The 26,551-nt window shown below is 39.1% G+C and overlaps 1 protein-coding gene across 1 annotated transcript in view; it reads left to right on the forward strand.

The window, feature by feature from the left end:
- The window catches only part of LOC105015043 (atrial natriuretic peptide receptor 2), a 38,576-nt gene that overhangs the window by 4,830 nt on the left and 7,195 nt on the right, over positions 1 to 26,551 (forward strand). Inside the window, 15 exon segments of the mRNA XM_010877865.5 lie at positions 338 to 519; positions 2,643 to 2,756; positions 8,506 to 8,641; positions 8,791 to 8,885; positions 12,057 to 12,192; positions 12,881 to 12,906; positions 12,909 to 12,964; positions 18,157 to 18,277; positions 19,712 to 19,786; positions 20,414 to 20,491; positions 22,186 to 22,290; positions 24,166 to 24,237; positions 25,036 to 25,195; positions 25,287 to 25,442; positions 25,794 to 25,962. Of these exon segments, the coding sequence (XP_010876167.2) occupies positions 338 to 519; positions 2,643 to 2,756; positions 8,506 to 8,641; positions 8,791 to 8,885; positions 12,057 to 12,192; positions 12,881 to 12,906; positions 12,909 to 12,964; positions 18,157 to 18,277; positions 19,712 to 19,786; positions 20,414 to 20,491; positions 22,186 to 22,290; positions 24,166 to 24,237; positions 25,036 to 25,195; positions 25,287 to 25,442; positions 25,794 to 25,962 (1,681 nt within the window).

The raw sequence follows: 26,551 nt of genomic DNA on the forward strand, positions 1-26,551 counted from the left end.
AAACAGAATAAGATTGTGTCCTGTAGGCAGGCACCGACAGCTTGACACGCTGTTACCACACACACAGACGTCCCCCAAACAGCAAACACTTTCCGCAGGCCTACCTGCACGTAACTGAATCTCTGACGAGTTACTGATTTTAATTATTTGATATCTGTAGATCTCTCCAGATCTTTACTAATAGCGATAAGAGGAGCAATCCAGGGAATATTGATATGTCACAAGGAAAGGTCTGACAGCTGAACAGTTTTAGGTTGTTTTTAAATGCCCCATAGATGACCGTTAACCAGTGATACGTAGATAAACCTCTCTGCTGTGTTTCTTGTCCTCCCTACAGTTGTGTATATATGCGGCCCTCTGGACACGTTTCTGAGTATCATGAAGATTTTTCAGAGTGACATTCCAGATCCTGAGAACTACGCCATCTTCTATCTCGACGTGTTTGCTGAAAGCCTAACAGAGCGCAAACCCTGGCAGAACAATGATAGCCTTTGGGTTGATCCAATCAAGGTTTTCAAGGTACATTTCTCTGACAAACAGACAGACAGGCACAGACTGACAGACAGACAGTGAGGGACAGAGATATAAATATTCCTTCTGTTTATCCCTTTCATAAATTATTTTTGATTTATTTAATTCATTGCAGTAACCTTTTTGAGGAAATATGTCCAAATACTCTGTCAATTAGTTTAGTGGTGAACTGTCAATGTTTTTCCCTCTACGGTAATTGAAACCAGACAGGGTTATGAGACTAATACTGCCATTTGGCTTGTGAAATGGATGCCTCTTTCTGAGGAAATTCAATTTAAAGCCTTTTCTTTGTGTGTGTGACACCGGACTGTCCATTTACAGAGTATTTGCACACCCCTCTGTTCCAACTGAAACTATATCAAACAGAGCACAAGGTTCACCCATTTGCCTTAGCTGACCTATGTGTAGTCTGCTTGCATGACTGAGACATTTCAGATGTTGCACAGTAAACGATTACAAATTATATGCGGTACAATGTATATTTTTGTTTCTCAGAGGAATAGATGTTTACCAGACTTATTTTTCACCAGTCATTGAGAAACATCTTGGGGACAATTTTGGTTCACTGACCCATAACGTAATGGCAGTTAAGCAAGCTTACCCCACCCAGCCCTCCATGGTAGTCTGTCATAGCTACAGCACATTTATCTAACCCAACCCAACCTCAAAGCATTGCCTAAAACATATCAAATTTACTGCATACAACTAAGAACTGACCTGTGTTTATGATAATTTGTAAAATTGCTAACATGCAGAAAGACACTTCAGTGTGAAGGGCCGTGTTTCTTCTCGGATAAGGAGATACCTAAGCACACATCATGTTGGTTACAAATTGGTTGGCAGTAATCTGTAGGAAGGGAAGCATTTCCTCCCTGCCTTCCCTATATTTCTGCTCTGACTTTAATTATTGAATGGGTTTAATGAAGGAGAGCTTGGGTTTTCAGTTTTACAGCCACTTAGTCCTGCATATTGATATGTTAAGAAATGAGTGAGTTACAAATGCTTCTCTGGTCCGGTCTTTTATGTTACTGATTAAAATACAGTTACTGTAGTCACATTGCATTGGACATTTCGATTCTGGCGTTGAATTCCAAATGAAAGACACAAAAACATTTTTACATTTGAGTTGATAAAATCATGTGTAGCATGCGTTTGTACATACACATACAAATATTTTGTAATGTTGGCCTATTGATTTCTGCAACAGCACACACATTCTACCTAGTTACAGTGCATCAGAGACATGACTGACATCACTGATGTTCTTTATTGACCCAAATCATTTTTTAGTTATCTGGGTTTTCCTTGATCTGCCCAAAGTTGACTGGCAAAAGTTTCCATTTTGTTTCTGAAGTTTCTTTTCTATTTAAGAGCTAAGTGCATACAAAAATATGAGAGAATGTCAGGTCAGGGGGAACATTCTATAATGAGAAAATATTGAATGTTATCTTGAGTGTAGAACTGTAGCTAGGTAACTAGATGTTGCTTTATAGGAAGTAATGGGTGCTTGTCAACGTATTTAGGGTTTTCTAATCACCTGAAATTCACTCCGTATTTATTTTGATGGTAACCAAAGCTGATTTGGCACTAAAAACATGGTCAAATTTTTTTCAAACAGTTTTTCTTTATTTTTGTTCTTATTTAATATGTTTCTAGAAACTTGTATTGCACTGTTATGTCCAACTATTGATAGAAATCAGGATGTTGGCCCAATTTAAATTTTTCACAGTTCAAGGTCAAACTCAAGTGATGACCAAAGATTTATGTCAGAAATTGAGATTTCCCTCAAGACATAAGTGTGCATTTAAAGGCAATTAGAAACAAACATTTGTATTCTTGACCATATATAATGTTGTTATTGTTTACAAAAAGGCTTTTAATAAGAGTGTTTATATTATTACAAAGGAAGAATCTTCACAACTTATCCTACTACTGTTGTTCACAACATGCTTTAAATGTAATATTACTCACTGACATTTTCACACACTAGGAAATCATTCTGCATGCCATTCAGTAATTCATCATAGTTGGTAGCGACATGTTTATGACTCTCTCTGTGTGTAATTTCCCAGTAATTATCCTATTCATTATTGTATCTCTTTTTCCCACAGTCTGTGTTTGTTATGACATACAGGGAGCCTGATAATCCAGAATACAAAGACTTTCAAGATGAGCTTCACATTAGAGCTCAAAAGGACTTTGATGTGAACATAGAACCTTCACTGGTAAGTTGGTTGTAACCCTGTCACAGATCAGATCACTATGTTTATGAAATAACTAAAATAACAAATATTTGAAAGGACCTGAGCAATTTCAGACTTGCGTCAGTATTATATGCAACTAAGTAAATCTTAGACTGCCATAAAATCTGTGAATTATACAAATGATTATTGACTGTATTTGATTAATAAAAAAACGCCTTATTTCAAAAAATATTAAGGCAAAAAATCTGTTCAAGAAAATCAATAATGCAAGTCTTGGAGATCTGCTCCTATAGGGTAGATCACTGCCACTAAAAACCACCAGTATATTAAAAAAAACGACAGGCATTGAGTGCAGTTAGTTATATCTGCAGGTAAACAGAAGTTGACAGGTTGAAGCAGAGGTGGTGGCGGGAGGGAGAAGGAAGAATGCTAGTAAGATATAACATCGACTGTCAGCAGATGTGCGAGCAGAAACTGTCATCTAAAATAGACCTCCATATTTATGGTTGTTTTCATCTGATTGGCAGCCCACTTTTTCTTTCTGAGCTGGCTTTGCTATTCTTCAGAATGAAATATACAAAAATATCTAAAGAATATTAAATGACCTGTGAGCATGGCAAGCTTAGCCAATACCCCAAAACCAAGAGCCAGACGGTTATGTGTAGCTACAAAAGAAGTGTTGTTAAAGATAATAACAATCGATTGTTATGTACCCTGCTTGAGACAAGATGATTAGTCGACTTGTTGCATTGGAAGTGTTCCACCTATTGGCTACACTCTCAAAAGAAAATGTGATTGGAGGATCCTTTAAGGGTTCTTCACAATGAAACTGTAAGGGAACCTATACAGTGAGGGAAAACAATATTTGATCCCCTGCTGATTTTGTACATTTGCCCACTGACAAAGAAATGATTAGTCTATCATTTTAATGGTAGGTTTATTTGAACAGTGTGAGACAGAATAACAACAATAAAATCCAGAAAAACGCATGTCAAGAATCAGCCCAGAACTACACAGGAGGATCTTGTCAATGATCTCAAGGCAGCTGGGACCATAGTCACCAAGAAAACAATTGGTAATTACGCCGTGTAGGACTGAAATCCTGCAGCGCCTGCAAGGTCCCCCTGCTCAAGAAATGTACAGGCCTGTCTGAAGTTTGCCAATGAACATCTGAATGATTCAAAGGAGAACTGGGTGAAAGTGTTGTGGTCAGATGAGACCAAAATCGAGCTCTTTGGCATCAACTCAACTCGCCGTGTTTGGAGAAGGAATGCAGCCTATGACCCCAAGAACACCATCCTCACCGTCAAACATGGAGGTGGAAACATTATGCTTTGGGGGTGTTTTTCTGCTTAGGGGACAGGACAACATCACCGCATCAAAGGGACGATGGACGGGGCCAAATCTTGGGGAGAACCTCAGCCAGGGCATTGAAAATGGGTCATAGATGGGTATTCCAGCATGACAATGACCCAAAACACACGGCCAAGGCAACAAAGGAGTGGCTCAAGAAGACGCACATTACGGTCCTGCATTGGCCTAGCCAGTTTCCAGACCTTTATCCCATAGAAAATCTGTGGAGGGAGCTGAAGGTTAGAGTTGCCAAACGTCAGCCTCGAAACCTTAATGACTTGGAGAAGATCTGCAAAAAGGAGTGGGACAAAATCCCTCCTGAGATGTGTGCAAACCTGGTGGCCAACTAAAAGAAACGTCTGACCTCTGTGATTGCCAACAAGGGTTTTGCCACCAAGTACTAAGTCATGTTTTACTTATTTCACTAATTTAAATGCAAATTAAATTATAACATTTTTTACATGCGTTTTTCTGGATTTCTTTATTGTTATTCTGTCTCTCAGTTTTCAGATAAACCTACCATTAAAATTATTATTTATTTGTCATTGGGCAAAAGTACAAAATTAGCAGGGGATCAAATATTATTTCCACTCACTGTATAAGGCACACACTTTGTTTTTTGAAAATAATATTTGAAACATTAACCTTAAGCTATTAATTTCAGATGTCTTCTTGTAATTTATGCTTGTTCTTATGCTATTAGTACAGTAAAAATCCTACATATACTATCTGAAGAACCATTTGAAGTAAAAAGTATAGATAGGTCTTGAAAGTCTGACATGCTTTGACATTTTTACTTGAAGAGATTATAGGGGTACCATCTGATTTTAAAGTAAAGGATACCCGAAGAAACTTTTCTTTTTATTGTAAGAATCTTAAACAGTATGGACTGTCGCCCTAGACACAGGGTGCTACCGCATAAACATAAGTATTCATGTGGCAGGCCTAAACTACAACATGTAGGCTATTGAACATGGCTAAAACAATCATAGAATACTAATATTGAGGCATATTGTTTAATTGGCTGGTACCTCTTTGGCTTTTAAGCCTCTCAATTGACCAATAAATGTAATTCTAACATTGCAAGATGCCTACTTGGGTATGTTTGTAAAACAATGAAGCAATGAGGCCTGTAATCTTGGCATAAAGAAAATGTTATACCTATAGTACTGTAACCATGCAACTATGAGTAACTTTAACTGCCTGTTGTGCACCTAGCCAACCGCCTGCAATCCGGTTGTGCCCTGGGGTGCATTGCTGAGGGGAGATAAGAATATGAGGTTATTGTTCTTATGCAACATAGCTACTGCACCACAAGGCTAACACAAATTACGATCATATTAGAAATTCAAATAGCTCCATAATATCAGAATAAACTAAATGTAACTTTAGGTAAAGGACCATGGCTCATGTACTTGAGGGTGAAGCAGGTACCGGCAGTGCTGTCGAAGGAACCAGAATTGTAGCTTATAGTATCTTGCATTGGTTGCCAGCTTCATTGTAAAGACTCAGCAGGTGCTCCCCATGCTCAGCATGCATGAATGAGGGGACTGGCCAGTGTAAGTTCTGGCGATGACCACTGATGTTCCTCACAATCTCATTTAGTGTCAGTGTGTTATTTAACCTTTAGTCTGAGTGTCAGTGTGTTACTTAACCTTTAATCTGAGTTGTGTCCCATGTCCCCAATGCTCGAGTCCCTATGCCAGTCTCAATGAAGTCACCAATGATTGAGTCCCATTGCCAAGTCTCAATGAAGTCACCAATGGTTGAGTCCCTATGCCAGTCTCAATGAAGTCACCAATGGTTGAGTCCCATTGCCAAGTCTTGAGTCTCTATGGCTGAAGAGTCTGGGAGCTCGAGACCTGGTCCACATTAACTCAAAATATTTTTATTTGCCCAGTCAAAAAGTGTAACAGCAAGTGGAATGGAATAATTCAATATTTTTCTATTCCTTTTCCTTCCTGCACTTCTAAATGTTTACAATGCTCCAGGCAGTGAGAATTTTACTAAGCGTGTGTTCTTTATGCTAAAGAAAATGTTTTAGCTGCAAAATTTACACTGAGAAAAGTTCTAATAACAAAAATTGTAAAATGTTCTAGTTGTAAAAATAATAATGAATGTTTTATGTTTTAGATGCAAAATAGTGCTTATTTGGCAGTATGAATAAAAACCCAAGCCAACTTAGCCCTAAACTTTTGATGATGTCTATAACCGCAGTTCCCTTAAGAAGAATAGAATGAGGCGCAAAACATAATGGGGTCATGCACTCTCAACACTTACACATCTGAACTCTGTATACAATCACGTCTTTCAAGGCCACTGAAACCCCACAACTTCCATGTCACATAATTACAGCGGATCCCTCACACACTGTGCAGGTCCATGCTTTATCGTGGCTTGACTCCCTTCCTCAGGAAACTGTTGTTATAGACATATCCTGAAGTTTATTTTCCGTCTGTAATTATGGCACACATTATGGGGTAATACAACAGCCCAAGCCAGGCGGAGCACTGCACGAGACAGCCCATGGCACCGCACCCAAAGGAAACGTGTGAACATAGATCCTGTCCCAGCCGACTGCACACTATGTGCTAACCTGGGAGCTGTGCCAACAAGGCAATTAACCGAAACGTGTGAGGTCCTTCCCAACTCGTCGCAGCACAGATATCAGCCACAGTCAACCCTTTGACTAGTGCCCAGGATGCCGCGACACCCCATGTGAAATGAGAGTGCACCCTGTTAGGCAACCCTTGCCCTTTTGTGTCGTATTATGAGCTGGCATGACCATGTATGTGGGCATATACATTACTTTAGTCGCAAAGGCTGCGTTCAGGCTCAGCACCGCTCAGTAAAGGAGGGGTCAAAGGATAGCATGTGATCACCCGTGCGCTGAACTGAAACTAAAAGCATGGGTAGGGTGGTTTTGGTTGGAGAGGATCCTGTGATCCACAGTCTCAAAGAGTTCCCCGCACGGTGTGTAGAACCAGAGCCAAGTCCCAACCTCGCTGCAACAGTTAACTGGATTTTGGAATTGTTCTCACCGTCCAGGGCAACACTGCACATTCACACCGAGTGTTACAATGGACAGCCAGCCATGAAGAATGTTTAGTCAGGATCCCGTTCTTGTTGGGTCAAGGAACACGGAACCATTTTGACGTTGTTTGTGGCATATCATTTTTTTTCTCTCGACAACAATGTGCCACTGCTGTTTACCAAGCTCACATGGCAAGTGAACAGGGACCTGAGCTCTTGCCCCCACCCGAAACTCCACGTTAGGTACGTTGGTTTCCCAGTCACCTCCTTGCGGCAGAGGAAACCAGTGTCACCCCCCGCTGGATGAGGCAAACTGCACCTGTTGAGCATGACAGCCTTAGTGCCGGTAAAGAAGGGAGAAGGCAAAATGCACATGGGCTCCATTGGTCCAGATGGCACCCTCTAAAGGGAGACAATCTTGAAGTCCTTTCTCCCTATTCTGCCTGTCCTCAAACAGATCCTGCAGGAGTGACGAACCATATAGTGCATGGGGGGAAATCAGCTCGTCTCGCTCTGGTTTCCTGCTTTTTCCGATTTTCAGTGCTAAACCTCGGAACATATGAAGGGTAAAGTTGGCCTGGCACAAACGTCTCCCAGGACTTCCATATAAGAGCCACTGGCACTTAGAACGCTGTTGAATTTGGTCAACAGCTCTGTTCGGTAGACCTGGTGATAGTATTGAGGGAATGCACCATTCCTTTTGTGCTACATGTCACCGGCCTACCCAGAAAAAACTGTTTGATAAGGAAGGGGGGCTGCGACTAACCTTGTGATTTGCCTTTGGCGCTAGGTAGCTAGCTAGCCTCTCATCTATTGGAGAAACACAGACCAAACCAGCCTACTCTATACTAGTTGAGTAGTTTAGCTGAGTTAGGCTACTACCAGGAACCTCTCAGTTGGTCCATGAAGTCAGGAAACATGGGAAGACACCTTTTGGCTGAGGTCAAGACCACTGGCAGGAAAAGCCAGCTAATTCCTGGGCTGCTTTTGTTGAGGGGGATATTGCCAGTCCACCGATAAATGCCCTTCAGAAATTGTATGGCTTCCTTAGAGGTATCACCTCCAATTATTGTATTTACTGTTGATACTGAAGAGAAGCATGATATCCTTCCTACCTTGCTTGTAAACATTGAAAAAGCCATAACGGCCAGGCAGTGAAAGAAATAAACACACTGAGAAAAAGTAGAAGTAATCTAAAATAGATCGCCATATTAACAGTGCCTTGTTAGCGTCTGATTAATGCTGATGTGTCATCTAAGGCTACACACTCGGGTTTCCTTTGTCAACTGCCTTCTCGTTATCAAAAACAATGTTGCATGTGTACATGAAGGTCATGAAGTGGTCTCGGGCTGGCTGATGTATATGTATATGCCTTTCCTTACAGATGGATTTCATTGCTGGCTGTTTCTATGATGGCTTTGTGATGTACGCTCAAGCCTTGGAAGAGACGCTGGCCGAGGGTGGCTCCCAGAATGATGGGATCAACATCAAACAGAGGATGAAAAACTTCAGATACTGGGGTAAATATTTTGAGATGATCAGTGTGTTGCTTATGGTTGACTTTGCATAATCCCTTGCCAGTTGTAAAGAGAATACTTTCTTGCATTGGTTAAAGTCATTTTTGCATTATAACTCAAATAACTAAATGTTTATGTTTGCTGTGTTTAAGGGGTTACAGGACTTGTGACCATGGACAAAAACAATGCCAGGAACACTGATTTCAATCTCTGGGCAATGACAAACCAGGAATCTGGAGAATATGGGGTAAGTTATATGTCTGAATGTAGATCCATTTAAGCAAGATAGCAAAAGCGTTGCTATTTATGAAGTGACTTAAAGATGAACAAAACTCAGTTAAACCTTTTTCTTTATTTTTTCCTGGCAAATCAAATATACAGTTATGTTAAAGTCATGTCAGTATTCCTTAAATAACTGATGATTATAAACATTACCCAATACAGTACATGTGGCACAAATTTAGGGACAGTTCACAATGTACCCAATTTCACAAACATTGCAAATATTTCTCTCCCTTGTTGTGGAAATTACATACACACTCCACTCACAAAATTTACCCACAACTAATAACAGCAAATAACAGTAAATGTGGCTACACAATTTTTCTGAATGTGGATATTGACTAAACCACATCAGTATAGTTTTGTGGCAGAGTCAGTGCCAAATAGGATTATGTGTGACTAAAATATTCATATTAAAAATAAGTATTTATGGATTTATAAATTAAAACATCTCATATTTTGAATTTCAGTAGTCAAAATAAATCATTTTTATAAGTGAGAGCAGTTCTTTACAGTCATGTTAAAACATGTCAGGTATTCCTATTCTAAAAATGACTGATCATTAATAAACATTACACAATAGATGCAACGCAAATATGTACCCAATATTACAACATTGCAAATGTTTACACATGACTCTGCCCCTTGTCCTGAAAATAAATTTACACAGACACACACAGACACACAGACACACACACACACACACCCTAATAAAATGTACTTACAAATAATGATAACAAGAAATAACAAGAAATGTTGCATCACTGTTTTCCTAAATGTGGATATGGATTTAACAACATGGCACAGTCATTGCCATATAGGGTTAAGGGCCAGAAGGTGGAAGGTTTGCATCATCGACGAGCTCACTCTCTTGCCTGTCTCATTACTTTGTGATCGGAGCCAGCTATAAACAATGATAAGCTAGACAAATATCAAAACACTTCCAGGGCTTGAGGCTAAATTCCAATTTCAACCATCCAAATGAATAATAAGTCATTGCAAATTACAATACTGGCTGTAAAAAGTTGTAATGTAATTAACATTACATCTGAAGGCATGATGCTGTCAAAATGCTCAATTCATGGTTCATTCTGATTAAATGGCCTGAGCGAATGTCCACTGCCTGTTCAGCGCTGTACACGTCAGCCACCTTATAGTGTGCGCATAGACATTTTGAATCTATTTAATAATACAATTTTTAAAACCTATTTGTGTTATCTCCTTTTATGACGCATATCTACATTGACACATACAAGTAGTCTAGGTAAAATCCACCCAGAGAATTATGGGAATTATTTTATGAACACATCCTTGGTAATGGCATTTACCAGCCTTCTTTTTTCTCAGATTATATTTGTTTAATATTTGTTTAGGCACAATCCTAGACAAATTAGCATCCCATGCTAGACTGTTGCATCAACAGCTTAGTGTATGTTTTATTACCATTTTCTACGTGTTTTCATTGTTGTAATACAGGGCTCAGCTGTAAAAGAGACTCTCAGTTGATTTCTCTTTATAAAAAAAGGTAAAGGGCTAAATAAAAATAGATCACCCTTCTTTCAAAATATCCAACAGATGTATTTATCCAAAGTCATATTTAACTACTCAGATGTGTGTTGAGTTTTGACAATGCTGTTTTACCACCACATGCATTGTGGAACATATAGTACATGCATAGCCTTCTCTGTGTTCATTGCTTTCCTTAAATGCACATAAAGACAACAGTTCTTCATTTTTAGAAATGTATATTATAGAGCTAATTCCCAAAGCAATAGAGCCCTTCCCAAAGCAGAAATAAAGTTTATCCACCATTTTAATGCATTGTTTAGGCATAAGAGTCTAGCCAACATTTCCTGACAAAATACATTTCTTAACTGCAAAAATATTTATAGTCCAAAGATACATTTGTACACTATGATTTGTAAATAAGAACATGTCATGATATATTTTGGATTTCAATAGTAAAAATAAATCATTGTAATGAGTGAGAGCAGTGCTTTCAGAGACTGGTCTAATCCATTCCACATGTTGCAGTTGCTGTAATTATTGTAAAAAGAATTTCCCTTGAAATTCCTCTCTGCATAGTGAATTATGTGGAGCTGAAAACCCAATGCTTTGCTTGTGTAGTGCCAATATGCCTTAGATTTAATTAAAAGCAAATGTTCAACATCATGCAATGGCTAAAGTCTATTACTGTTTGGGAAATTTTGGGGTCCTGATTTTGTGTAAAACCTCAAATGTTCATGAAATTCAGTGATTTATGTAGATTGTGCTTTACAAACACTTCCATGACTCTCTGGACTGTTCCAGAGTTCTTCTCTAGGGGACAAAAATGTGCCAGATCAATCAGAGTTAACACTAACTAAAATAAATCTCAGTAATGTAGATAAATCTCTGATTAGAAAGACAAGTTTGTATAGAAACCAACAGCTAGTGAAGCCATTAATGACTGGTTGAGTAGCTTCACAACAAACTGTTACAACCTGTAGTGTTTTCCGGCATCTCAGTGGGGCGGCCTTTTCCCTTTATATTCTGGCGAGCAGGGAGGGCCCAACCCGACATGCCTGTCTGACCCTCTACTATGGAGGCAGGCTAAATTGACATTCTCCAGCGGCTGGTAAGAGACGGGGAGAGTCATGTTTCACAATGGCCTTCTGTGACAACAGAAGGTTTTGACAGGGGATGGGAAATGCTATAGCATGAAAGAATATAGGTCTCGTCACAAGAGCTGAAAGGCCACCATTTCTTGACAACCTTTCCCAAACTGCTAATTGTCTGAGAAGTGCAGTTGTGTTACATATGCCCTGTCTTGCTTTACACATTAGTAGATGTTAATGTTCAATATTTTAGTACATGTATTTTGTTATGGGCATTAAATATCCGTCCAATCTTATGCTTTATTTGCTGATGGGCTATGTATATTTTAAAGGACATTAATGGAGAGTGGGTACTATTTTGATATGAAGGTTAAATGATGCTGTGGATTTTAAACGGTCTCCAATTGCTATAAAGCTGTGCTGTGTGGTCTTTATTTGAAGTAGGAGGGTAAAAGGCTAATTTTGATTAGGTAACATGCTTTATGTTCATCCCTCTGAGTGTATCCTTTGGCCATGGGAATTTTCTTGGTGTTTTGCAGCTTGTGGCCCATTACAATGGAACTAACAAAGAGATAATTTGGTCTTCAACGGAGAGGATTCATTGGCCCAAAGGGAGCCCACCTCTGGATAACCCACCGTGCATTTTCTCTTCTGATGACCCCAGCTGTGCTGACAGTAGGTTAAGTATGCTGGCTCAAGTCATTCATGTTGGATAGGAGTACAGCACTACCTCTGTTATATCTTGTACCCTGTCTGTTGATACTGTCTCACATTTAACATTATTTATTTTATGGAAATAATTTTTAAGCACACTTATGGCGTAGAAATTTACATGGATTAGCTAATGAATAATAATTAGGTAGGCCACCGCAATGAGGGGAGATGGTATCTGTTGATAATTAATGAGTGGGAAGGCCATGACGGGTAAGAATCTCTACAATAACTTGTGCGTTGTAAGTCTGGCTGTTTGTTTCCACTGATAAAAGTGGAAGCCAGACACTTTGATATACTGTGAATTGTGGCTGGTGAACAAGGTTAAGGGACTAAAAGGATCCTGCATTATCTAGAAATGCCCTTCTGACTCAGTTAGCATGAGTTTAACAGAATGGTACCTGTAATGGAGCCAAACAGAATTCTAGAAGATTTTGTATTTTCTAGAATTTTATGATTGTGTTACTGGTGAATTATAGCATACCCAAATAGAGAATATATACATTTCAGGGATGGCTTTTTCAAATGTCATACTATTGATTTTTGAAAGCTTTATTTGGTTTTTGGAATAATATACAGTATGCATGAAATTGTAGGGCCATGAGATGTTAACAGAAATATGTATATTGATATGCTTCCCTGTATTTTCCAGCTCTTCCAGTGCTGGGGACTTGTAGCTGTTGGGTCCTGGTTTAGCCCTCATCATTTTTGGAATATCCAGCTTCCTTATTTACAGGTCAGTTGTTTTGTTCACTCAGGCTAATGCTCTGAAGACGGAACGAGGGACAGTCACATTTTATATTGGAGGAAGGGAAAAATTGTGAAGGGGGAGGGAGGACGGGAGTTTGAGAGAGAGCAGTGGAATCATTGCTTTTACTAGAATTTCTTTGTTATTTTTATTGTTGTTATTTTTATTATTTGTAAATGATACCATGTTATTTCATTGTTAATATTGTATTCTTTCAATAAAAGTAATGTATATGGTATAGTAGATCTGGGGAGTAGTCAACCAAAGGTATTTCAACTAGTCATTTTTCTGCATACTTGCAGCTCGGCGTGCTGAGCTAAATTTTAATCCAGGTAGTAGTTCAGTAGTTATCCAAGTAGTTGTTCAGCTAGTTTAATCCAGGTGGTAGTTCAGTAGAAGATCCAGGTAGTAGTTCGATAGTTAATCTAGGTCATAGTTTGCAGTTAATTACTTGGTTACATAGGCCTAATTACTGTACTAGGTTTGTTGTCATATGTTCCAGTAACTGGTGAATATGGAAAAAAATATTTACCCAAAAAATGTGGTTGTAATGAACTACTTTCTTGAAAGAAATTTAAACAATTTGCATTTTATATTTTCCTTATATTTCGTAAGGGTAGCTTTAGTGTTGTTTAACTTGTTTAAATATGAGGTAATTAGCAGCTTGATAAACTCTCTTTTGAAATAGCATCACCAGCACTGATGTATACACTGATGCTTTGGGAATATTGACACAATGTTTCTAATAGCAATGAAGCAAATTGATGTGAAGTGACAAAGAAAAAGAGAAAGAGAGACATAGAGACAGACAGACAGAGAAAGAAAGAGAGAGAGAAAAAAAGAGAGAAAGAAACTCCAGTTGATACAGTGGGAGAACCAGTATTTGATACACTGCTGATTTTGCAGGTTTTTTGGTTTTTTATCATAGGTACACTTCAACTGTGAGAGACGGAATCTAAAACAAAAATCCAGAAAATCACATTGTATGATTTTTAAATAATTAATTAGCATTTTATTGCATGACATAAGTATTTGATCACCTACCAACCAGTAAGAATTCCGGCTCTCACAGACCTATTCGTTTTTCTTTAAGAAGCCCTCCTGTTCTCCACTCATTACCTGTATTAACTGCAACTGTTTGAACTAGTTACCTGTATAAATGACACCTGTCCACACACTCAATCAAACAGACTCCAACCTCTCCTCAATGGCCAAGACCAGAGAGCTGTGTAAGGACATCAGGGATAAAATTGTAGACCTGCACAAGGCTGGGATGGGCTACAGGACAATAGGCAAGCAGCTGGGTGAGAAGGCAACAACTGTTGGCTCAATTATTAGAAAATGGAAGAAGTTCACGATGATGGTCAATCTCCCTCGGTCTGGGGCTCCATGCAAGATCTCACCTCGTGGGGCATCAATGATCATGAGGAAGGTGAGGGATCAGCCCAGAGCTGCACAGCAGGCCCTGGTCAATGACCTGAAGAGAGCTGGGACCACAGTCTCAAATAAAACCATTAGTATAACACTACGCCATCATGGATTAAAATCCTGCAGTGCATGCAAGGTCCCCCTGCTCAAGCCAGTGCAAGTCCAGGGCCGTCGGAAGTTTGCCAATGACAATCTGGATGATCCAGAGGAAGAATGGGAGAAGGTCATGTGGTCTGATGAGACAAAAATAAAGCTTTTTGGACTAAACTCCACTCACCGTGTTTGGAGGAAGAAGAAGGATGAGTACAACCCCAAGAACACCATCCCAACTGTGAAGCATGGAGGTGGAAACATCATTCTTTGGGGATGCAGGACGACTGCACCGTATTGAGGGGAGGATGGATGGATGGGGACATGTATCGCAAGATCTTGGCCAACAACCCTCAGTAAGATCATTGAAGATGGGTCGTGGCTGGGTCTTCCAGCATGACAACGAAACACACAGCCAGGGCAACTAAGGAGTGGCTCCGTAAGAAGCATCTCAAGGTCCTGGAGTGGCCTAGCCAGTCTCCAGACCTGAACCCAATAGAAAATCTTTGGAGGGAGCTAAAAGTTCATATTGCCCAGCGACAGCCCCGAAACCTGAAGGATCTGGAGAAGGTGTGTATGGAGGAGTGGGCCAAAATCCCTGCTGCAGTGTGTGCAAACCTGGTCAAGAACTACAGGAAACGTATGATATCTGTAATTGCAAACAAATGTTTCTGTACCAAATATTAAGTGTTGCTTTTCTGATGTATCAAATACTTACGTCATGCAATAAAATGGCAAATTAATTACTTAAAAATCATACTATGTGATTTTCTGGATTTTTGTTTAAGATTCCGTCTCTCACAGTTGAAGTGAGATAAAAATTAGATAAAATATGATAAAAATTACAGACTTCTACATGCTTTCTAAATGGGAAAACCTGCACAATCGGCAGTGTATCAAATATTTGTTCTCCCCACTGTATGTTCCAGTATGGAATTTACATGATTGTTGCCAGGAGCAACCACTCAGCAGGTAATGGTGGAGAGTTATGAATCACAGAAGCATGTCAGTTGCCAAGGCAAACTTGGTTACACGACACTGCCAAAATAGCAGAACACCTGCATAGTTACACTCACATAATTATCTTTAACATTTTACTTTTATATTATTTTTTCACACCGAATGTAGACAAGACACATTTGGTCATTTTCCACTCACATTTCTATTTACTTTCTATGAACATATTTGTATACTGATATCATGTTTGGTTAGTGAGCTTTTGGAAATTCTTTCTATTTTTTTGTAACTGCTTTTTTAATTGTGATATTTAAAAAAAACGAATGTGCATCTACTGAAAAAATTATTGCTTTTAGTTTCTTTTAGAAATCAATTGATGCATCTACTGTTACCCCGAATATTGATGTTACTGTTGCCAGTCCCAGCTGGAACATTGATATTTCATATTATGTTTAATAACAAAAAATGTATTGGTCTCCCTCGATATTCTAGGACTTACATTTTACTTAATGTTATTACTTCTCACACTTAATTACTGTAAAACATAAAAATAGCATTGTTGAAAAGTTAAGCAGAAACAAATGCATATAGACATATCTTTAAGGTGTTGGATCTAAAAGAAACTCCATGGTTTTATTGTAGGAGTTCTCTCAAAGGGGTTGTGAGCAAACAATCTCAGAGGCATTACGATTTATTGTGTTTTAAACAACATTCAAGAGGTTCACTTTGGCCTTCTAAGACTGACTGTGGTTTAAATGAGTGTCAGTGTGTGAGGGATGTTGAGCAGAACCTACAAGGCTCTGTAGTTTAGTTGCGGGTTGGTCCAGCAAAGTTCTTCACAAATTCGTTGAAACAATAGAGCTCCTGTGGTGCCCGGTACTTGCTGTGGCTGTGGCTGCCAGAGGCCTGCAAACAAATGCCTTTAAATAGAAAAACACTTTTCGGGGCAGAGATAATTGTTTTAATGGTGATTCCCGCTCTAAAAATTCAGTGCTGCGCCAGGCACTGATGTGACCTCATTCCATTCTCCCACATGGGCTTGACTCAGAGAGTTGATGGACAAATTACATTACACAAAGTTTTTGTCTGTCTTTTGTTTTACTAGCAGATCAGATGGTAACTTAGCTACCCCAGAACTTAAACTATGTATATGCAATACACTACATTCACTCTCTATTACTCTCCCTGCATTTAGATGTATTATACTGATACATGTAAATGTATACTCTACGTTAACTGTGAAGCCATGTATAAGCCATGTAAGTCCACTGCTCATTATTTCATTATATTGTAGCACTATGCTCACCACTCAATTGTAAGCCTATGGGTACCAGTCTATTTAGCAAACATTCCAGTTTTTGCCACAACTCGTCATGTAGTACAGAGAGTGGAATGGAAGCTAAACAGACCTTTACTCAAACTTCTTTGTATATAATGTGTTTAAACTTTGTGTAAACTCTGTGTATTCTGTCTCTAAAATTGTCTGCTTCTAGCAGGACCATTTCATTTCATATGCAAATGAACTCTAACGAATAAAATTGATTCTGATTTTGAGTAAGATGAGGTTTATATTTTATATGTTCAGGACAGCTTTTACCTTTTTTTGAAGTTTCTTAATTTTTATAACATTATTGAACAAAACATTTAAAAATGTCCTTACAGTTAAAAAGGTTTAGTAAAAGGAGTCACTTTAAAGCCCAGTGCCTTTCCTTTTGTACTCTGAACTGGCTAGTCGGAATGCAGGGCGATGGAAGTTAGTTCCTGTACATACACTTGAAGACCCAGGTAAATGTTTTCGCACTGTTTGACTTGTAAATATGCTCCAGAGAAACAATTAATTGAGGTTGTTTTTGATCCAGTTGGGGTGTTTCAGTAAAGAGGTAAAATCCTCCAATATGCAAGCACTGCAATAATCCACTGCCACCATCTGGAAGTGTTTTACACCTTTTAGATTGGCCTGGAATGTGTGGCCTCTGCCCGCCCCCCTTCTACACACACACACACACATGCACACTCGAATGAAGCTAATAATGATTTCCCACTCAAAATGTTCACTCTCTTAACATTGAAGCCAGTTTATAAAAAAAAAACATTTAAAAACAAGGCCTTCATACAGCAAATGGTCGATGTTGAGAAACACCCGAGTCCTGAGAGATCTGCTCCAGATGTGTTGATTCACTTGGATATTTTTTTCCACGTCTAGGAGTGACTTGACTGCCAGTTATACAAGTGTTTAAAAATAACCCCCCCCCAAAAAAACGTCCAGACTTCAGTGACCTAAAAATGTAAAAGTCGATACATTTTCAAGTGGTCTATTTTTGGTCACACAGTATTTAGTTTTGGTCTGGTAACTTGCGGTTTGATCCACATCAGGGATGTAGCATTGTAACATTACCTAATTACGGAGTTATTATTTATAAAATAAGTTCGACAATTCTTTCATTTTGTATAGAACTTTGGATGGACAGTTCAAAGAGTAATTTCAGTCTTAAAGAATGCTCAATCAAAATCCATTATCAACTGAATTTCTGAGGAAATTTCCCCCTGACACAATATGAATATTTCCTTTGAAATGGCATGTTTCAGTTACGTTGAAAGATCACATACAAATGACTCAGTGATAATATTTTGGTAGTATTAGACCACTTCTGTGCCTTTGTTGTAAACCCCTTTTACAATGTGTCCTCCTGCTCTTCCTGTTAAAGGAAACTGAAGCTGGAGAAGGAGCTGGCTGGAATGCTTTGGAGGATAAAGTGGGAGGACCTGCAGTTTGAGAGCCCCAACAAATACCCCAAAAAAGCAGGCAGCCGTCTCACCCTATCTCAGGTACACTTATCTCAAAATGTCAAGTCAATATTCAAGGTCAAACCAATTAATGAACAGTACTATGTTTTTCACTAGTCATTCAGAGCAATCTAATGTTATGGTATGCTTAATACATTTCCTCACAATTTGAGCTTGATTTTGTCAGTAAACCTAGTCCTGGCACGACTATGTGCAGGAGATTAAGACATTGTTGTTTCTCTGGCAGATTAGAATGCCATGTTTTCCAGTGGGAAAAGAGAGGCTGAACACATGCTGTTTATCTGTCTATGACTTGTATTGTTTTTAAACAGCCTTTGAGATTATCTTTGTAATGAAAAATAAGTATAAAATAAATGTATAATTACATGCAGTTCTTGAATAGATATTGGTCTCTACAGTACAATTAATGACGTCAGTGTTGTTTAATAGCACACAGAAATGTGCCATAACAACACTGGTATTGGAATGTGTTTAGTGTGTTAGTTATATGTTGGTGCCTGTAGATACTTTTACATTGAGACAGAAAGAGGGTCCAAGTCCTTTGTTAGATTACACATTCTTGAAAGACTTCCCAGTGCTTTATTGCAGGTGGCTGGGTTTGTGGTGGCAGACATATTAAATTATTGTTAAAATAAGCCCAGCTCTCACAGAGCACGTGTGCAGGCATCCATTCACGCACCTTCTTCCTGACACATTTTCATTCTAGTTCGTGGGATAATATTGTAGAAAACATAAACTTTGCAGAATGAGGTTTGGTGCATATATTTGCATTATCTACACATGTGTAGTGCTTCCTGACCCTGAATACATGACCCTTGCACTCCTTCACTCTGTGTGTATGCCCATTCCTACACACACTTCTATCCAGGTCTCTGTTTTGCATATGAAAACATGGCAATTCATGATTTACCAGGCACACCCATTGCACATACTACATGGGAATACAATATTGAAACTTTGAACATAACTGAATTACGAAAGGAGCTTTGTATAGTTGCGTTGTGTAGTTGTATATGCAATGATAACCAAGCTGAAACTAAACAATCATCTTCACATTAGCATTTTTTCAAATGAATACCCATGGGTTTAAAGCATGCCTGAAATAAATGGTTTAAACATTTGATGAAAGCCGAACACAGAAAGGGGTTATGTGCAAGGATCATGGGTTTTATTAAATGTTTAAACCATTTATTTTAGGGGTGCTTTACAATGTTGTTTTTTGGGGCTAAATATTATAAATCATTTGTTTAGCTAGAATGGAATGGTTATGCACTGTACATTTGACTGTGATACAGGATGTGGTTGTCTCATATAGCTATACATTTTGTTACAGTATATCTACATTTCACCCTAAAAATGTGTTTTGTTTTGGAAAGAAACCCTTCACTTGCAGTGTACCTGAACATCTTTCTGACTGTATCTTATCTGACAAAGGATACTTGTTCCTCCTTCCAGAGAGGCTCCAGCTACGGTTCCTTGATAACTGCCCATGGAAAATATCAGCTTTTTGCTAAAACTGGCTATTTTAAGGTAAGGCTTTCTGAATTCTGACATTCTCAACTCCTGCTCACTCCTTCACACCCACACATGTGCATGCTCACAGAGGAGGAGAGGAGAGTGGGCGAGCTCCACACAGCTCCACACAGCTCTGCTCAGCCGGCTGCTTAATGTGATACACATAGTGGTTTATATCACACCTAGTCTGGACACAGCTAGCATCTGGTTGTTTTTACTATCTCTGGTTAACAAGTCTAGCAAGACGGCTGAGAAATATTTGAGAAATGTTATTCCTTTCAATTCAAAAATATATTTTTGGCTACGTGTTGCATGCACTTAAATATATCCCCTTCTATAAATGATCAAAAGTGACAGATATAACTCACGAAGGAATCAAATATATGTTGAATATACCCTGTCACACAGATACCGTATGCTTTAATAAATCTAGTTTTCCTGATGTTTTCCCATTTCCCTTTTGCGTAAGTGTTTGGTGAATAAGACTGAGATATATCAATGTTATCATGGTCACATTTCGTTCTCGGCTATTTGATTCTAACATAGAAACTTAATAAAATACATTTTTTTCTTTTGGACACCACACAGTAGTCTGTCACTCAGTGTCACTGAAGGTTATTCATGTCTGTCTCTTTGACATAGGGCAACCTGGTGGCCATCAAGCATGTGAATAAGAAGAGAATCGAGCTGACCAGACAAGTGCTGTTTGAGCTCAAACACGTAAGTCCTGACCTCTACCCGATGTTCTCGCTGTGCTGTTATTTACTGAATGTCTGCTGTGTTGCTTAAAACCGCTGGAGGGGACTCGTAAGATGAGTCCAGATAGTGGTCTTTTCCCCCTTAAACCTCATTGGGGATTCAGTGGTATTGGCTGCCATTGAGGCAAGTCACCTGATTTCATCAGTTTGTAAATGAGTCACCTCTAAATGCCCCCGCTTCAGTGCCCTGGCTTGTGTTGTTGAAGGGAAGCCTGCCCCTGTTTATGACCCATCTACAGCAGCGGTAGAAGTCCCTCCCTCTGAGGTGCTTAAAGCCATTGGGGGATGTAAAGGGGATGTGTACTGAATCATTACCAGGTTGTTCAAAGGAGGGCGTCTTTCATTCCGCTGGAGGAGGTTTCTCATTACTGAACCTGCTGCTGGTGTGGGGGGGGGGGGGGGGGGGGGGGGTGGTGACAGCAGCGGCAGTTAGGACAACAAATACGTCAGACTTTGAACATGATGAGGTAACGGCTAACTTAGTTGAAACGCATTCTTTACGGGTTATGGGAAAAGCCAGACAGCACTTCCATGTATTTGATCTTATCCCGGGGTCTATATTAGTTGAGTTATCGGCTGTGTGGTGGATAAGACTCTGGGATCTGTCTCTGTCTGTCTGTGTCTGAGCTGTGGATATGAAACATGCAGGCCATGGATGCCTCTACTCAGTGGCGGTGGGCAGGCGGCACAAACAGAAGAGGACAACCAGTCTGAGCGGGCCGATTCTCAGACGCCCCATGGGCCTGATCGGCTGTCAGGCCCCGCTCATGAACAGAGGCCAACCAGATGGGAAGAGTGGGCCTGCCAATGAAAACTTAACTGCTGTCTTCCAGGATCTCTCCTCCCCCTCTCTTCTCCTTTGCTCTCCTTCCCTCATCCCTTAGCTAGTATTCGGCAGGGGGAAATGATTATAGGCCAAAGTGGTATCCTAACTTCTCCTGAGCCGTGAAACAGGAGTGACTGACTCCCTGGTTTTGGTGTTACAGCAACTGTCACTCACTTCTGTTTCTGTAAAATGGCCCCCACAACCGAACACTGTGCAGGTTATGCTGACTGTTTTTGGAAGTTTCACGCTGCTTTGTGATATTATGTACATCCAGCCTGCCAGGGTATGGACGCATTGAAGCAGAGAGGATGACTACTGGATTCAATTTCTGTGTCTTTTTAAAAGATTCCTTCACTTTACATACACAGCTCACAATGCTTTCAGAGGGGATTTCCATGACAAGCCCCAAAATGTAGAGGATTTTTACATTATTAAACATGATATCATTTTTGGACGAGAAAAGAACAACATGGGAAGTATCATCGTTTTCCATTGTGGTGCATTTTACATTTGCCCGCAGTGCTTTCATATTATAGCGCCAGGTAATGTTACATCCTTTCAACACCTCACATTTTTCACATGCTGTACATCTTCACAACACGGCTTTCATTTATAACTCCTGGTCCAATTTATTCACACGCATGTGGCAAACTGGATGGCGTTATGAGGGGATGCTATATTTCAACATGTAGAAAACTTGCTGGCTGTAAATAAACCTTTTCTGAGGAGGCAGTTTTCCTTGAAAGGAAAAGCTAGTGTTCAAGATCAAGGGCAATGCATGTACATGTGAATGACGTACTTGACTGAAATTGTATTTGTTTGTTCTGTAGATGAGAGATGTGCAATTCAACCATTTAACCAGATTTATTGGAGCCTGCATTGATCCTCCTAACATCTGCATAGTGACAGAATATTGTCCCAGAGGAAGTCTTCAGGTAAGACCTCACAATCATCCTGTTCAATGGAATTTCATTTGTGTTTGCATGTTTTTGTCAAGTTACAATCACTAGGATCAATAGGAATATCCTAACAATTAATTCTTCTTCATTCTTTTTCTGTATTAAACTGTACTTCATGGTTTATGCCCAGAGAGATATTGGAAATGTACTCTTGGCTTTCACGTTCAATTTGAAATATCAGCCTGAGGCACTACCCTTTAACTGCCAACCATTTTAAAAATGTGACTACTATGGGAACATTTTCCAATGAAGCTTATTATGTGAAAGTCTTCATACTAATACTGTTACTGTTAACTGAATTACCTGTTTAAAACTGAAATACATATATGTGATGTGCAAAAATTATGCACCCAAATCAGGATACTAGTAACTTAATTTATCAACCGCACATACATTCCTCACAAAGTTATTTCTCACATGGAGATCCTAGGATTTTGTGTCTGCTTCAAATTATTGGAATCTGTCAAAGTGTTTCATGCAGTATGTTTGTTTTTATTTGATGAATCTGAGATAATACTATATTTCCTTGCAGGTGATCAAGTCATACAATCTAAGCCCGGAAAACACCCAGTATTCACCCTTTTGTCCTAACTAAAAGACCATAATTTGCTGTATGATTTGGTCATGTTGGAAACTCAGCACCTGTCTGTGTCTGAAACAGCATCATTTATATAATTTCTCTAGTGGTATGGGCTGAAAGTATACATTTTGTGCAATCCAAAATGCCTAAAACCTGTACAGATTGACTGTCAATTTTAAAGTAAATGCTCAAATGTTTTGTCCATTTAAGGTGTTGTAAAATTCTTATTAAATAGTGTATAATGTTGTGCTACAGTACTATAGCACAGCAGTACTGTAGCCCAGAAATTCCTGAACCTCTTTTGCTTTGTGGCCAACCAATTGAGGTGTCTTTTGAGCAGCAACCAACCATAAGTATTGACTGGTGAAAAAACATACCAAGACTTCCAAATAAGTTTAACATTTATTAACAATTATTAATAATACTATTGTCTTAAAACAAATTATTTCATATATATACGTGTATGGTTTGTTAAAAGATATACTGTAGTTATGAATCTATTTGTAATTATATGTTATTGGACTGTTTGTTATCTATAAGGACTTTTTTAAAGGGGAAAATTCCATGTCCTGGCACCTCATTTTGACCAACTAAGGTCTATTCCATGAAGCTCAATAAAAAAAAAGAAAAAGAAGAATTCCCCTGCAATGCTATGCATTTTAACATGGTAAATGTTCTCTTAAATCTAAAAACTATGGGAGCTTAATTGTGTGGTTTTTATTTTGGTGATTGTAAATTATTTACGCCCATTATTAAAAACAAAATGATACGTCTAATATATTTTTGCATACCTTGTTTTTGGTTTTAAAACATGACACTGCATTGCTGTAGCCTATGCACTCTCCTCACTATATGAAATTGCATCCATTTTATGAAAACTTTGTAATGCATTTATCAGACCTACCATTATTATCCAATTCCTGTGGATCAAAGATAATAATTTCTGAGAAGTGCGATTTCTGTTGACAGTATAATTATTGAAGACACTGTGCCCATGCTAGTGCTGACATTTTCAAGGAGAAACCCAAATTGTAAATGTTGTACATATATTAACCCTCTACTCTTATCCTTTTAGGTTTAGGTTCAGATTTATTCTGGAAAGGTTAATAGTTCACATGTTATTACCAAATATTTGCCATCATTTTCTATTTGAAATAATGACTTTTTGTCTCACAATGTCTGTGTTTTTCACCATTTACATGTTGTGAACATGGTTCAGCCCTGTCAAAACAATTAGAGATGCTTGTTGAAAATTATACTTCTACTTCCAGGACATTTTGGAGAATGAGAGCATCAATCTTGACTGGATGTTCCGCTATTCACTCATCAACGACATAGTCAAGGTATGTGTCCTTCACCGACTCTACTTATGCTGTATATTGATCTATGAAATATAAAAAGGGAATCCATGTGTGTAGCCACGTCGTATGTTGCTGTAGAAAGCAGCCAACAAGTTCTATGTTTCTAATGGCAGTTTGGTTGTTTTTAAGACCACATTGGTACCTTATTAGTGAGAGTAGGTTTTGGCATCAAACGTAGTATGACCTAAAACTTGGACGGCAACATAATCCCAATCTCACCGCAAAATTCCTTCCGCTTAATCAAAAGTAATCATCCATGTATTTTAAATACTTATTTTTAGCTTGCTCTAACAAAAGGGCTTTTTGTTCAAGATCACTATCTTATGAAGATACTGTAGTGAAGTGTATTACGTTGATCATTGAGTACATCAACCAAACAGCTTCTAAAAGCCATCTTGTAAGCTGGTAAAAACAGGGATCTGTAAAGGAGCCCAGGTTCTGCTACAGAGCTGCGTCTCAATAATGGACTGATACCGGAGAGAGATGGTTTCTGTGGAATTTGATGGTCTGTTATTCCAGTTTCAATGTGACACTTGACTCCATGGAGAAGATATAAGTTGGCCATTTTTGCTTTATTTAGACAGATCATAAACGTGGCGAGACGGCCTAGATGAAGTGGGAAAGGTTGAGATGCGGATTGAACCCAGGGTCCTGGGGTTGCATACAAACGCTTGTACAACCAGATTGTTTTCCAATGTGTATTTAGGTCAAACTGAAAACACATAATTGCAACATGACGTAAAAATATATTGAACAGTCCCTTTGATATCTGCTTTCCAGGGAATGAACTATCTACATAACAGCTACATTGGCTCCCATGGAAATCTGAAGTCATCTAATTGTGTGGTGGACAGTCGATTTGTTCTGAAAATTACAGATTATGGCCTGGCCAGTTTCCGTTCTTCATGTGAAAATGACGACTCACACGCACTCTATGCAAGTAGGTCAACATAGTCGCAATGTCGCCTCGCCAATGGAAGAGAGCAAACAGAATTGGATGGAGATGTTCCATGTGTTTGTTGTGTTTCCAGAGAAGCTGTGGACGGCCCCAGAGTTGTTAATTTACGACAGACATCCCCCACAAGGCACCCAGAAAGGAGATGTGTATAGTTTTGGCATCATTCTCCAGGAGATAGCCCTGAGGAACGGACCTTTTTATGTGGAGGGCATGGACCTAAGCCCTAAAGGTAAAACCTCCTATGCAAAAAACACATTTATATATACATGCCTGACATATAGATCCTTCAGTTGTAAGTACATGTTGTGTATGTCTCCAATGTAGGCAGCAGCAGGTCTCTTTAAATCATGACTAAAGTGCCATTAGGGTCTTATGCAATTATGTTGACGGCATCTTCCTAATCGATTGGGAAAAGTCTACACCGTCAGAGTTAGGCAACACAAGTCCTCCGCTCAAGGGCTTCACCACTGCTGGTTTCAGTTCTCCCAGGGACCTAGTTGAGGAATACATTCAGAAGGTTTACACAGAATGCAGTACGCACCACCATAACCCTAACACTCCCCCGTCGTGCCTGTTCCAGAGATAGTGCAGAAGGTGCGTAACGGCCAGAGGCCTTACTTTCGGCCCACCACAGACAACAGCTGCCACTGTGAGGAGTTGACCATCCTAATGGACGGTTGCTGGGCTGAAGATCCCGCTGAGCGGCCGGACTTCAGCCACATAAAGATTTACATCACCAAACTGAACAAGTGAGTAATGAGCACTCTCATTCACCTCTATGGGCATCTAGTTTCAATAAGAATTATATTTTATACTATAATAAATTTTTTAAAGAATGGAGGACAGATCAATTCAGTTTGTGTGTGTGTTTGTGCGTGTGTGTACGGTATATATATCTGTATATGGAAACAAGTACATGTAAAAAAGCACCTTTTCTTTGAACTAGGCAGACCTGTCACATAAATAACATTATCTGATCTACCTGCAAATGAAAAGCCCCCAAAATATTTGGCCCAAAAAACCGCTGTGACCTTCATGAGCTGTGGAAGACCATCAGGCCCAGGTTGTTACTTTTTCAGGTGGTTATTTTGTGAGGTGGTTATTTTGTTAGGTGGTTACTTCGTTAGGTGGTTACTTTGTCATTAGATCAAGCTGTACTACAATACCCAGATGTTCAGATCCATCCCCTAGGTGCAACAGTTTGGCTTTTATCAGTGCTTCTGTATGTCTTACAAGTACAAAGGCTGTTTTAGGTAGACATCATCTTTTTGAATTATGTTGTGTCCAGTTGAATCCAGTTGTGACTGGAAAAACTATGACAAATGAATGGGATGGTTT

Source organism: Esox lucius, chromosome 14 (assembly GCF_011004845.1).
Source record: "Esox lucius isolate fEsoLuc1 chromosome 14, fEsoLuc1.pri, whole genome shotgun sequence".
Taxonomy (NCBI): Eukaryota; Metazoa; Chordata; class Actinopteri; order Esociformes; family Esocidae; genus Esox; species Esox lucius.